Consider the following 14,090-nt stretch of genomic DNA (forward strand, 5'->3'; position numbering starts at 1 on the left):
AGTGTGCTTAATATTAAAGGACCAGTTGGAAAGGGGCAAGATCAAGCTCACCTTTTTCATTGACACTGGCTTTGGGGTTCAATCCAATCCTTTAATTATCAACCACATCCAGGTAAAGTATGGTACCAACAAATGACATCTGACTTAACAGTCATTTTGCTCCCTGTGCTATTTCAGGTTCCCCATTGCCTTTGAAAAAGCACTGGTTGCTAGGTAGAAATGCAAAGAAGTGCAGCGCTAGATACTATAGCTTATAAACATCCATTGTGATGCTCAAAATAACATTGCTCATATAATGAAAAAATATATATACACACAAACATAACCGATGAATGATCAATTGAATAACCAGTCCCAAGTGAAATTTCCTGTGGAATATAGCAATGTGTCCTTAACCTCTTCACGCTGACCGCACACAAATGTGCGGCCTCTCATCGCCTGGGCCTTGATGCCGAGTGACCGCACATTTGCGTTCCATTTACAAAACCATATGCGCCGAGGGTGCGCACCCTGCGCGCTCCCAGCACACGTGTCCGGTACTCACGGAAAGGTCCCGATCTCCTCTTGTGATCGGGACCTTTCCCGATCATGTGACCACCATGACAGTGAATCACGGTGGTCACTTGGCCTTAAATCCCCACCCACCTCCCTGCTTCTGAAACCCTTAAAGGGCTGGGAGGCGCCAGCGCCAAGGGGTGAAAGAGCAATGAGCGTGAAGTGACATCTGTGATAATCCTCCACCACTAAGTACCAGAAATGCAATATGTAAAGCCTTGAATAAATAATCTCACAGAGGAATGTGTGGCCCATCCACTATGGAAGACTCCTGCGAACTTGCAATGTGGGATCCTAGGAAAGGTGCTCACAATACAGAGCCCGGACACAGCGGTATATAGTGTAGTATTTATTGGAATAATAGACATGCAAATCCACGTGGAAATAAAACACAGCACCGCAGGGGCGGACTGACAACTCATGGGGCCCCCGGGCAATAGGGGATCATGGGGCCCCTGTGTCCTTGCCCAAACCCAAAAAAGCCTATGAAAAAGGTACCAGGGGCATCTCATGGGGCCCCCAACTGACCCTGGGCCCTCGGGCAGTGCCCGAATTTCCAAATGGTCAGTCCGCTCCTGCAGCACTGGCACTTACAAAGATGGCCTCCGGACCATCAACATGGACATGGCGGCATGACTTCAGCACGTAGGCTCCTAGCTGACTTGTTTCGTGCGCACACATGTTATCAAAGGGACCTGCCTTCTCCTTTTTTTCAACTGGATGTACATAGTTGATAAACAAAGGATTGGATTTCGAATTCAGGTACGAGCATCAATAATTTTATGTTTTTTGTTTTATTTATTTATGATACCTTGGGTGTCCGGGAGATATCCATCATTTGCCACAGATCTTTTCTGATGGGCAGGTGCCTAGATCACTTAAAAGAGAAGTATGGCTTTTTTTCCCCCCTATTTATACTTACCTAGGTGGATGCTGCATTTGTCCCTTGCCGGCTTTAAGGGTGAGAACTTAGCAATCACATGATTGCTGAGTTCTCACAGCTGCTCTGAGCAGAGAGCGGGACTATCAGTCACCGCTCTCTGCTCAACACCCCCCTGTGCTCACTGGAGTGCTGGGCTGGGGAGGGAGCAGCTGGCTAGGGCTCTTAACACTTTGCTGAGAGGCTGAGCCAGGTGCTGCTCCAGACTCTGGGGTGGATCTTGACTTTGAAGTCTGGATCTTTCCCCAGCCTGGATTGACTGAGTGACATCAGCCGACAGCGGACTTCAGTCCGCTGTCAGCTGAAAACGGGTCACAAAAGTGCAGAACGAACTGCACTCCTGTGATCCACAGGAGAAGTACAGCCAAAAAAGCTTTGGCTGTACTTCTCCTTTAATAGAATAGATGCTGCTTTTATTTTTAAAATGGAACTTGCTGATGGCACCTTTTGTAGGTATAGCTATGTAAAACATTAAAAATAAGTGCCTGTACTGTTTAAAATCCAGTAATACACTGTCTAATCTTGCTCTACAAATGTTCAGTTGATCTATATTTTTGGCACTGCCAAAAATGTAGAGACTGATCTGCTGACAGAATAAAGATTTACTGCTGCTCAGGGGTTCTAGGCTTCAGCAAATTGGCAAGAAGAAACAAACAACTTACACACACACTGATTTTGATAGCATATTTATTAATGTGGAATGTATGTACCTTGCTAAAGAACATTATTTTTGTAAGTTGTTATGGGTAAAGTTCCACTTTAACATTAATGTCTTGGGCAGCATCATGGAGGCATAGAAGGGGGGATAGGTATGGATGAGATATAAGCAGTAGTTGGTTACCATGGTATATTATTGTTACCTTTGTTATTAGGGACTTGGATTCAGCATCGTCGGAGGTCAGGACTCTGCCAGAGGGAGAATGGGAATTTTCGTGAAGACAATTTTCTCAAATGGAGCAGCAGCGGCTGATGGAAGGCTGAAAGAAGGTAAAACTGAAAGACTGCATGGTACAAACATGATTCACCCAAGAGGCATTCCAGGTGGACATCCCTGATGTAAGGGCTTTCACCCCTAAATAGCTTGCCTTAGGGCTCGTTCACACTTGACTGTTTTACCAACTCTTGGCAAACGCCCCTATAGCATTTGGCAAGCGTTGATCCGGCGTTTGCGGAGCGTTTTTTAACGGTCGGCAAACGCTCCGCAAACGCCGCATGCGCGGTTCAGCGGCGGTTGATAGGCGTTTGCCGAGCCTTAAAAACGCCCCACAAATGCCTATAATGAAGTTTGAATGGTGTTACTGCTCCACAAACACCCCGCAACCGTGTCGCAACCGCACCGCAAATGCCGGGCGTTTGCGGAGCGGCACCATAGACTAGAATAGGAGGCTTCAACGCCTCCTGACTCGACCAGAGGTGTCCGTTGTGCTGTGCCGCGCCGCTAACGCTCCCGTTAGAACAGCACCATGTGCTGCAATTTGCAGAGTTGTCAGAGGCATTTGGGAAGCGGTAAAAACTCTTCCCAAATGCCTTTCTGCCGCCTGCACACAACGCTAGTGTGAACGTAGCCTAAATTTACCTGGAGCAGAAGGTATCAGCACTATGGGGTTGATTTACTTAAACTGGTGCACTCAGAATCTGATGCAGCTGTGCATGATAGCCAATCAGCTTCTAACTTCACTTTGTTCAATTAAGCTTTGGCAATAAAACCTGGAAGCTGATTGGTTTCTATGCAGAGTTGCACCAGATTTTGCACTCTGTAGTTTTAGTAAATAACCCCCAGTACAAGCAATATAGAACAGAAGTTCTAATCTTTCACCAACCAATGAAAAGTGTGCGCTTGTTTTTCTCAGTGTACTCATTGAAAGGATTTCTTAGCATATTCTTTCCTATGAAAAAAAACTGTAGCAAAACCATAATGATGTCTTGCTGTTTCTGTGAGTGAGTTCAACGGAAAGGTGAGTATATACAATTACTCAAGATGCCCGCCAAAGGGCATCATATTAGCTCCTCTCACATTAGAAGATAATAAAAATGGAAATTTGGCAATAAAACCTGGAAGCTGATTGGTTCCTATGCAAAACTGCACTAGATTTTACACTGTCCAGATTTAGTAAATTTCCCCGTCTGTCGAGTCTTGCTGTGAACACGACCTGCATTGAACTTTTGGCGATGAAACTATCTGTTCCGATCCTTCTTTCTTTATAAAATAATCGCTCTATCCTCCAGTACACCCATTCTATCAGTGGTCTTTTCTTCCCTGCTACATCTCAGCAGTGCGGTTAGCAAATTTTGACCTACATAATTCTTGTGCTTATTCCAGACGAGGATTTTAAGTTCATCTGTCCTTTCAGATCTAATCAGAAAAGCAAATATATCATTTTTAGTCATTTTGTGAAGCCTTTCAGTGAGTAGCATGTGACCTAGATAAAGCAGACGCACGGCTGAGAGTTCGGCTATTCCCATCCCTTACATTTTTTCAGTGCTCACTCAAGGATTTTCTGTAGAGTCATTGACTAACCCCTTATTTACCGATGATGACAGCTGTGCTATTTTTGTTGGACATCTTTCTTTGTTACAGCAGAAAGGATTGTGGTCTTTGGACATTGGTTTAGAATGGAAAGCTGCAGAAAACACCAAATATACCAAATTACACTCTGAGAACTATAGAAAATTGGAAAAAGTATAGATGTTACTCTAGTGACCAATCAGATCTCATCTTTTATGCTATAGTAAAATAAACCAAGGAATCCAGCCACTAGATTCAACAATTCTGCCTTTTGTTACTCAATTATTTTCAATTTTATTATCTTATAATGTGAGAGGAGCTAATATGCCGCCTTGTGGCGGGCATCTTGAATAATTGTATATACTCACACCTTCACCTTTCCGTTGGGCAGAGAAAAACAGCAAGACACCATTATGGTTTTACTACAGTTTTTTTTTTTCATAGGAAAGAATATGGGAGTGCTAAGAAATCCTTTCAATGAGTACACTGAGAAAAACAAACGCACACTTTTCATTGGTTAGTGAAAGATTAGAACTTCTGTTCTATATTGCTTGTATTGGGGGTTATTTACTAAAACTACAGAGTGCAAAATCTGGTGCAACTCTGCATAGAAACCAATCAGCTTTCAGGTTTTATTGTCAAAGCTTAGTTGAACAAGCTGAAGTTAGAATCTGATTGGCTGCCATGCACAGCTATACCAGATTCTGAGTGTGCCAGTTTTAGTAAATCTCCCCCATAGTGTTTATATTGCTGTGCATGCTTCGCAGTGACGACTGCACCTCTCCTTTCATGTACAGACCTCCCAAAATGTGATGGAAAATCAATGGGGTCACACCTGAAAGGGATTTCATTTCATCCCCACTCAGTCCAAAACTGAAAGAAATGGCTTGAGCTAGGTTTTAAAGCCCAAATATTCCCTTCTGGAAAACACCTATAATCATTTCTGGGTGTATAAAACAGTAAGGAATCTGCTGTCTCATTTCTCGTTCAGAGTCCACTTGCACCATGAGCAAACCATGCATCACACCGTCCATCAGATAGGGAGCGCTGCACCAGAGGTCCAGCAGAAGCCGGCTGACACTTGTCCATTCCATGTCAGCATGCTTTGGAGTGAGGGGGAAGGGGGAGTGGGGGGCGAGTTGGGGTTGGGTAACTGAGTGCAGAAGTTTCACAGCAGCACCCTCCAACCTCACTGCCAAGAGGAACACTCCAAGAACTGGCCAACAAAGGACACTACGATCTGTAGTTTGCTTGCAGACATGCATGTTTCATGGAGTGACATCAGTACTACATACGCCAACTGCAGATACTAGTGTATGCTGGAGTGGAATCGGCTCGATTAAAGTTATGCAAAAAACAAAACTTGGAAACAGGTGAAAAAAATACATTGCAGGCACCAGTGCCTAGACAAGGGGTTCTCATCCGGGGTTCATCTAGAGATTGCGAGGGGTTCCTTAAGCAATGAGCAGTTTCTCCCTCTCTGATAAGTTCCCACTGACACCATGGATATTTTTAGCTATCTGTAAGGAGGTAATTCTTCCCAATGACCACAAGTGTAAAGAGCATTCTTCCCACTGACCATCACACTAATGTATCATGCGTTGTAGATATAGTCATTTTTAGCAGGGTTTCCCTGAACCTAATAAGTTATTTCAGTGGTTCCTTTGTGTTGAAGGGATTGAGAAAGGCTGGCTTAGACTATGGACATCACATTTTTTAAGATTTTTAAGAGGTAGTAAAAACGCTTTAAAACACAAAGCCATCCGTGATCTATCTAGCTGCTTGTAGCGTGAAGTAATTGATTCTCAAAGATTCTGACAGTCAGGTTTTAGTTGGCTTCTAACAGCTTAGAAACAACCTCAGAGTGTATACATTGAATGCTGGCAGGATGCCAAGATTCTGTTGTAATAGGAAAAGAGTTAAAGTTTAACTAAACCAATATAATAAGAAATGATATAATTTGCAGTACACTATCTGCTTACATACAGTATGTATGTGTGAGGTAAGCTATGACTGTTACAAAATGTAGATCTACTTACTTCAGACATTTGGGTCTTCTTTTGTCAAGGTGGCTACGCTAGTCATCTATGGTCTTCCTGTATATCTAGTATAACCACCTTCCTTGGCACATTCTCATTCATGTATGTGCAAATGCAACCCAAATCTCGTCACCGAGCTGTTAAATCTGCAGCACCAGGTGGGCCATTCTTGCACATTACTAAATGCCAGCACAAGGATCTTGGGAGAGGTAGCTTGGGGGTGGCAGTACACAAGACCATGATGATATGTGCACTGGCCAAGCCCAGGGCTGGATCTAGCCTATTTGATCTGGGGGTGCAGTAAAAAAACAATATCTGGGTTCATAATGTCAACACTGTGTGTTAGTCACTGACAGTCTGTCACACAGTGTCACAACCTGGGAAACACTAGTATGTGTTAGACTGTCATTAGATTAGGGTGAATAAATGGAACCTGTGTCCCCTTAGATCAGATAGCATAGTCTCCTATTAGGAGTCCTCTTACCTTAGTGCCCCGTCTGAGTGCACCCTTACATTAGGTGTATCCATTAGAGTACTCCCTTACATCAGTGTCCCTAATAGAGTCCCCCCTTACATCAATTGTCCCCATCAGAGTGTCCCTTTATATATGATCAATTACCTTTTCAGAGTGCCCCCTGACATCAAGTGTCCCCGTCAAAGTGCCCTCTACATAAGATGTCCCCATCAGAGTCCCCCCCCCCTTACATTGAATGTCCCCATCAGAGTGCTTCTTTACATCAATTGTCTTCATCAGACTGGCTCTTGGATCAGTAGATGCACTCAAGGGAGACCTGGGGGGGAGGGGGAACTAAAATCTGTGGGGGGGCACAGCCCACCCCAGCATCCCCAAAAGTCCGGCCCTGTTCAAGCCTCAGACCAGAATGGGTCTCCAGTATACAGCTTAATATACGCAAATGAAAATTCACTTACTAAAGCTTGTTTAGCAAAATAAGCCATGAGGATGGTTTTAAAATAAAAGTTCGGGAATCTGAAAAAAAATGAAAAAATAAAACCTTAATACTCATCTAGAGAGATGTAGCATTAGTTTGATGCTGCACCTGTCCTCCACCGATTATAGGATTGAAAACTGAGCAATCAAACACAGCTGATCACTCAGTTCCCATTCTTCAGAGAGCTGGTGACTGTCAGTCACCTGCTCTCTACTCTATCCCTCCAGCACTCACTGGAGTGCTGGGCTGTGGAGGGGGTGGGAGATGCTGGCTCAGGCTCGCAGTCGTGTGCTGAAAGGCTGAACCAACTGCTGGTAAAGGATTTGGGTGGATCCCGACAAAAAAGTTGGGATCTTGCCAGAACCTGGACCGGCTGTAGTCTGCTGTTGGCTGAATATGGGGCACAGGAGTGCTGATCGAAGAGCACTCCTGTGACTCACAGGAGAAGTAGGGCTAATGGAGCGTTGGCCCTACTTCTCCTTTAATTGATTATTAGTGACTTGAACATGTTTTCTTATATAATGGTTTAGTGACACGTTGAGATTTATTTGCTTGTGCTGTGCATTTTGAAGATGAATTTCTCCAGGGTGTCTACGGCAACTGAGGTACATGAGGGTGTTTTCAAGTACTTGTACAGCTTGTTAAGAATATGTCAATACTTTACTTTGCGTAGACTTTAAATCTTCTGAGTCTGTTAAAAACAAAACTACTTTTTTCTGACTTTTTTTCTGTACTCTTTATGATCCAAAACACTTTAATGTGATATATTTGTATTTTTCACAGGAGATGAAATTCTGGAAGTTAATGGAGAATCATTACAGGGACTGACCCACCAAGAGGCTATTCACACATTTAAGGTATCAAGAAAGACAGATTATTTTATAGAGATACGCCATAATCCTGCACACAATGGCCTCTCAGTGATAACACTTTTCCTGCCCTTCCCCTGCTGTCTGGCAGAATTCTGAATGAGCAGCGATAGAGTTTATCATGGTCCCTACCATGCAGCTTTCCTCAGAGGTGACAAGGGTGGGATTAGGATAAAGGCTACCAGTCAGACATGCTATATTTAGCTCCATCAATGTCTTGGTTTTAATCTCTACTTCTTACCAGGTCCAGATAAGGGCGCTTTTGAAAAAACATTGGTGCCCTTTTAATCTTTTTTTATTTTTTTTTCCTTCATACATATATATGTGTGCCAAGCATTACATAAACCAGAACGTCATTTGATACTTACATCGTACACTAATTTATGCTTGTGTTTCAAAAATTAGCATGCTCCGTATCAACAAAAATATAACAATTTGCATTTTTCACAAGAAATACTAAATTCAGATCATCAACAGAGAATTCCCTGACTGTGTATTAAAACCTTCACTCAAAACAATTTATTGTAAAAGTACCATTAAATTGTCGTAAAGTATAACTAAAGGTAAACCTTTTTTTTTACCTTGGTAAGAGTGGAGAGGGATTAGAACAACTGTCAGGTTATTATCGCTGTCTGTGGCCACATTAGGGAGATTCACCCTCTCTACTTATCCTGTTTACTCTCATCGCTGAGAGTAAAAGTGAAAGAAAATCCCAAATTTTCAGTTGCCAGATCGACTGAATAGATGAGGCAGAGGCGACTGTTTAAGAACCATGAACAACAAGTAGGTAGTGACACCAGCCCTCGCTCCATTTCTCATGTCATTCGCAGAGTCAGCAGTGCCCTTGGTGATCTCTGACTGCAGATATACAGCTATGAGGCTCAAGGCACAGGAGGTGCACTGCTATTCATTGAGAAATTCAAGGCAAAAGATACACTGTTCTGAGTACTTGGACACAATTAAGATTTGTAGATATTCCCATAACATACTAGATTCTAACCTTGTGAGTTGGATGGCCTCATTGAATTTTAACCTCTTAGACTAGTTCACCAGCATCTCTGTAGTGCAGTAAGTTATTGAAATTTAAAAGCCCATTTATATTGACTGTTACTTTTTTTAAATTTATTTTTACTAGACAGGTCGAAATCCAACATTGTGTGGCCAGCTTTACCTGTGCCCCAGTTTTATTAGCGGATTGCATGCTTCAGTCTTACTGGTCATATTTCTTTGACAGCAACTCAGGAAAGGAGTGGTGACTTTAACCGTACGGACGCGACTGCGCAGTCCCAGCCTCACACCGTGCCCTACCCCGACTTTACTTAGCCGCTCCAGCTCCCCAAACTCTAGCATCAGCTTTGGGCCATCCTTACATGGCTCGGAGGATGGCGAATCTTCTCCCCGCAAAGGACCTGGACCCAAGGACAGAATCGTAATGGAAGTATCTCTTAACAAAGGTAAAAAGAAACAGAAATGGGCGTATTATAGTCAAATGCAATGCGAGTCTAATGTCATGTAAAGTCATTAGAGAATATTAAAGGATAATTTTTCATATCTATATATATATATATTTCATATTTATGCCAAATTTCAGATTGCTAGGCTAGTAAGATAGTAAACGGCCATTTTATTACCCAGTATGCATTATGCATAAGGAGTCTCAGGGATACATCTCTGGGAAAGAAGGGGGAGGGGGGGGAGTCAACACACATTTTTGTGTAAGGAAGGGGAACCAGCAGAACTAAAGTCAGTCTTGGGGGGGGTCTAGTCTTCAATTTAAAGCGATTGTAAAGGATATTTTTTTATTTTTGACAAATAACAAACGTTTATATGACCCCCAACCCTCTGTCTGGACAGTGCTGATTGGCCATGTGCTGATCACATGCAACCTCCTCCCCCAAAAAACTATCTAGCAATATGCACCAAACCCCTTTAACCCTTTATGTTCCACATTGAGTTTAATGCTTTACTGCATATTTAGCCTGATTTTACTGTTGTGGCTTTAGTAACACTTTAAGAGTCCAATGTCGGCAATATATGCAAAAACATTATGGTGAGTAGATTTAATAAGCAATAAGTAAATGAAGTTATGTAAATCTTGAGCTTTGTCCCGCCTCCCAATCTTCCTTATTAACCAGTGAGGTTGCCCATAATGTTATAAGACCAATAGGCAGGCCCAAGGAGTGTGTGTAAGTGATTACCCATGCTCCATAGTTTTTTAGTATGTCCTTAGTTTAAATTATCGTCCAGATTCAGTTACTGGGAATCGGGCTTTAACATTTTACGCTGCGTCACATGCTGAAGAGAAAGACCGTGTTGTGTATGATGACTCCTATGTCACTGTGTGTATTGTCCTTACAGAACCTGGTGTTGGTCTGGGCATTGGAGTATGCTGCCTTGCTCTAGAAAACAACTCTCCCGCCATTTACATTCACAGCTTAGCTCCAGGATCTGTCGCCAAGATGGATGGAAGACTCAGGTACATGTCATTTAAAATGTTAGACTTGCCCTAATCCCTAAAACAGGGAATCGTAGCATGAAGTGATCGTAATATTTCAGGGTCCAATCATTAAATTATAAGAACATCCGTCAACCTTAAAGAACGGATGCTGGAAAATAAGACTTCATCAACTACCAGTATTGTGGTCTACTGGTTCTCCGGTGCAATTTCATAATATGAAGAACTGCTGTGTGCAGTGTAATTACGGACACACCTCCAAAGGCTATGGGCAGCAGTCTACTTTGGGGGGCGCTATAACCAACAATAATAATACCAGTGATTGGTTGACCCCACCCAACACAGGACATTGCTCTACTTTTGCATAAACTATTTTAAAGTTGGAGTATTTGCAGTTAGGGATAAACAAATTTGAAGTCAAAAGAGTAGTTTTAAAGGCATCCCAATATCCACGACAATGGGCCATTTCAGCTGGCCAACCAATTTGGTCACATTCCCAGCCATTCTTTCCATGAAGGTAAACTGGTAAAGGGGTTCTCAAGATCTTTGTCAGTCTACTTCCATACAAATAAACTGGCTTCTGATTTTCTCCTTCTCTGCTTCTAGTAGGGGAAAGCCCTATTTAAAGGATAAGTTCACCTTTGTAAAAAAATAATAAATGCACATCTTTTTGCAGGTAATGTTCATTTATTTATTTTATTAGGAGACTGCAAAGCATTGCACCCATGTTCAGCAGATTGTGGGTACAATTTGAGGCTCTTGCAGACTGTTAGGCCTGGTTTACAGTATTGCGAGTTTGCGGCCTGTTTTTGCACGGCACTGCCGTTCATTCATTTGATTGGGCTGCCATGGCTGCGTTTCCTACAGAAAAAGTTGCATGCTCCATTGTGGAAATGCAGCAGCCAGAAATCACATGCTGCTTTTTGTACCATGCAGCTTCCCTGAGGTGCCCTTACCCACAAACGTGCTGCGGTTTGAGATGCGTGTAGGTGCCATTAAGAATGGCGTTTTTATACGGCAGTGTGTGGGTGGTTGTGGGTGCGAGAATCGCTGCGATTCCTACACCCGCAGCCACCTGTGATAGTGTGAACCAGTCAACAATGAACTACTTAGAGTGCTCATCAGCACCCTGGTGGTTCACTAGTACCATAACCTGACAGCCGCAAAGGTAGTTGGTACTTGTAGTGCTTTAATTCACAGAACTCTGTGAATGAATGATGTGGCCACATGGGCGAAGCCCTGCCTTGTTTGTTAAAATTGTGACAGCGGGTGCAGGGAGAAGATCCCCGGCTCAGTATCACAACAGGGGATTGGAGGGGGTTAGCTGCTGCAACAGTAACATGTCACACCCTGAATATTGGTGTAAAATGTTACAAAAGGTGAACTTATCCTTTAAATGACTGTCAATCATTATCACATAATTAACCCAATAGTAGGTAGTATACTTCCTCAATGAGGTAAATAATATAGTTAGAGTCCAAAGGACTACTTTACTATTTTATATTTGGGGGAACGAGGAGTAGTCACGGTGGGGGAGATTTACTAAAACTGGTGCACACAGAATCTGGTGCAACTGTGCATAGTAACCAATTGGCTTCCAGGTTTTATTGTCAAAGCTTAATTGAACAAGCTGAAGTTGGAAGCCGATTGGTTACTATGCACAATTGCACCAGATTCTGAGTGCTTCTGTTTTAGTAAATCTCCCCATGTATATGCGGTCTAATCAGAATCCCTTCCGGCTATCACCACAATGTCTATGTTGCCAGTCCAGGTCTGCAGCATGGATTGCCTATTCCAAGTTTTATGTGTGTGTTTTTGTGTAGCTAGAATTAACATAAACCAGAGCCCTTCTATGTTGGATGCTTTGTGTCTCTGATCCAGGCTATTTATTAATATTTTAAAGCCCATTTGATGTAGTCCTCCCATGTGAATCCTCTATGTTTTCTCACTTTGGTCGAAGATGGTAACAAAGTCACTTAAGATTAAAACAACAGTTCTTGTGAAAAGATCTTTTTAGAGAAAATATGGTTCTCATGACGGAGGGGAAATCCTTTTAAGATGGACGGGATGGCCTATGTGGTGACCCGTTCCAGATGTATCTGTTTAATGACACCGTTCAGTGTGAAGTGTGGCTGTTTGTTTTTCTGTATTAAGTACCAGAAGGTAATTCATTATACAATTTAATTTCCTTCACTTACAAGTCACGCTGTGTTTTAATCTTGATTTATTTGTACCATTGTATCAAATACCATGAAAGACATCGTTAAACACAGGACGCTGAGATATGAACTGCTAGTATCAATATGGGATTAAACTGATTTTTGATCTCAGCAGGGTGGAATGATTAAGTGATAAAATGCTGCAATTTTGAAATTTTACACCCATGAATGAATCTGCACTACGGCCTGTATTGAAGTGATGCTAAGTTAAAGTAGACCTTCCCTTACTGCTGACTCTCCTCTTCCAACAAATTTGTTTTGTTTTCTGGGAGCTGGTACCTTTCTCTGTCAGGTACTCACTCACACTTGGCCTAGGCAAGAATTACGTCAGCTTGGTCTAGCCTCCATCCTACCCACTACCTCCTGGGAAACATTACACATCCCTGGAGGCAGCAGGACTAGTCTCACAGTGTTGATGTGCCTCATGCATGCGCTGTAGGAGCGGGCTGTTCGCAAGTGTTGCTGGCTGCATTTCTTTTGAGGGGACATTTCATGTAAACTCCTGTTTCACTTTGCATCAAACACCAAAACAGGAAATGAAGGGAAATCCCCAGAAAAGGGGAGGCAGACAGCAGTAATAACCCTGGTGGAAGGTTCTAACCCTTTACCATTCTAGTCAAAACTAAAAGAAACATCCCAAACTGTTTGCCTTCAGACTCTCTGTCTTTCATTGAAATTTGCATGGCTCCATATAGACAGGGCAGGCAGTAAGAGGGAGGGTCAGTCCTGCAACTCTGCAAGTGTACAATCCAAATGCACACGTTCTTGTGTTAAAAATGGCTGTGTGTATAAGTGGGTGCTGCAGCGACCGTCAGCTGGAACCAAACAAAATCAGCAAGGGAAAATGTCACCAGCACACCGAGGATCACCAATATGGGTCCAATATGTGACCATCACATGCCTGATGAAGGGGTCCTGCGAGACTCTGAAACATTGCCTTGCTGTAACTATGTGATCGTTCATTAAAACCTTTGGACCCATATTGGTGATCCTCGGTGTGCTGGTGACATTTTTACAGTCCTGCAACTCTGTCACGTACCTGGTTGGAGGCCGAAGTGACGAGAGGGCTTCCCTTGCAGAGCACCTTTGAAGGTGGAGACAGGGAGTGCTGTGCTCAAAGGAGCATGGGTTGCCTGCTGTGGAGAAACCTGATGAGCAGGCTGGATGAGGCAATTGGAAGGGACTTGGTCTTGCAGTGGTGTCAGCAGGGCAGAAGACACTCTGGATGAGCAGGTAAAGTCTTGATTGTGTCAGGGTACCAGCAGGACAGGTGGAACTCCAGATGCACAGCCAGATCTTAACAGATGAGCAGAACAGAGGCAGAGTCAGGAACCAGAGCCAGGATCATGCCCAGTAGATCAGTCAGGAGCAAAAGCGTGGTCAAGATCTACCCAAAGTCATACATGGGGAGCAGGCAGTAAGCAAAGTCCATATAACAAGCCGGGTCAGAGCCAGGTGAGAAGCCAAGACAGGTCTAGGAGCCAGCCGAGTCAGCAATGGGAAATCCAAAAGTAACGCAACACAGAAGTAGAGGGAAACAGGAGGCTGATGATCATC

The 14,090-nt window shown here is 43.2% G+C and overlaps 1 protein-coding gene across 2 annotated transcripts in view; it reads left to right on the forward strand.

Moving 5' to 3' along the window:
- PDZD2 (PDZ domain containing 2) overlaps window positions 1–14,090 on the forward strand; it is a 354,572-nt gene that overhangs the window by 246,189 nt on the left and 94,293 nt on the right. For both annotated transcript variants that reach the window (XM_089689464.1, XM_089689465.1), the window contains exons 9-12: window positions 2,368–2,482; window positions 7,774–7,847; window positions 9,094–9,313; window positions 10,218–10,335. In XM_089689464.1, the coding sequence (XP_089545590.1) occupies window positions 2,368–2,482; window positions 7,774–7,847; window positions 9,094–9,313; window positions 10,218–10,335 (527 nt within the window). The remainder of the gene's footprint in view (window positions 1–2,367; window positions 2,483–7,773; window positions 7,848–9,093; window positions 9,314–10,217; window positions 10,336–14,090) is intronic.

Source organism: Staurois parvus, unplaced genomic scaffold (genome assembly GCF_062004578.1).
Source record: "Staurois parvus isolate SC_StPar_1 unplaced genomic scaffold, SC_StPar_1.0 ptg000475l, whole genome shotgun sequence".
Lineage (NCBI taxonomy): Eukaryota > Metazoa > Chordata > Amphibia > Anura > Ranidae > Staurois > Staurois parvus.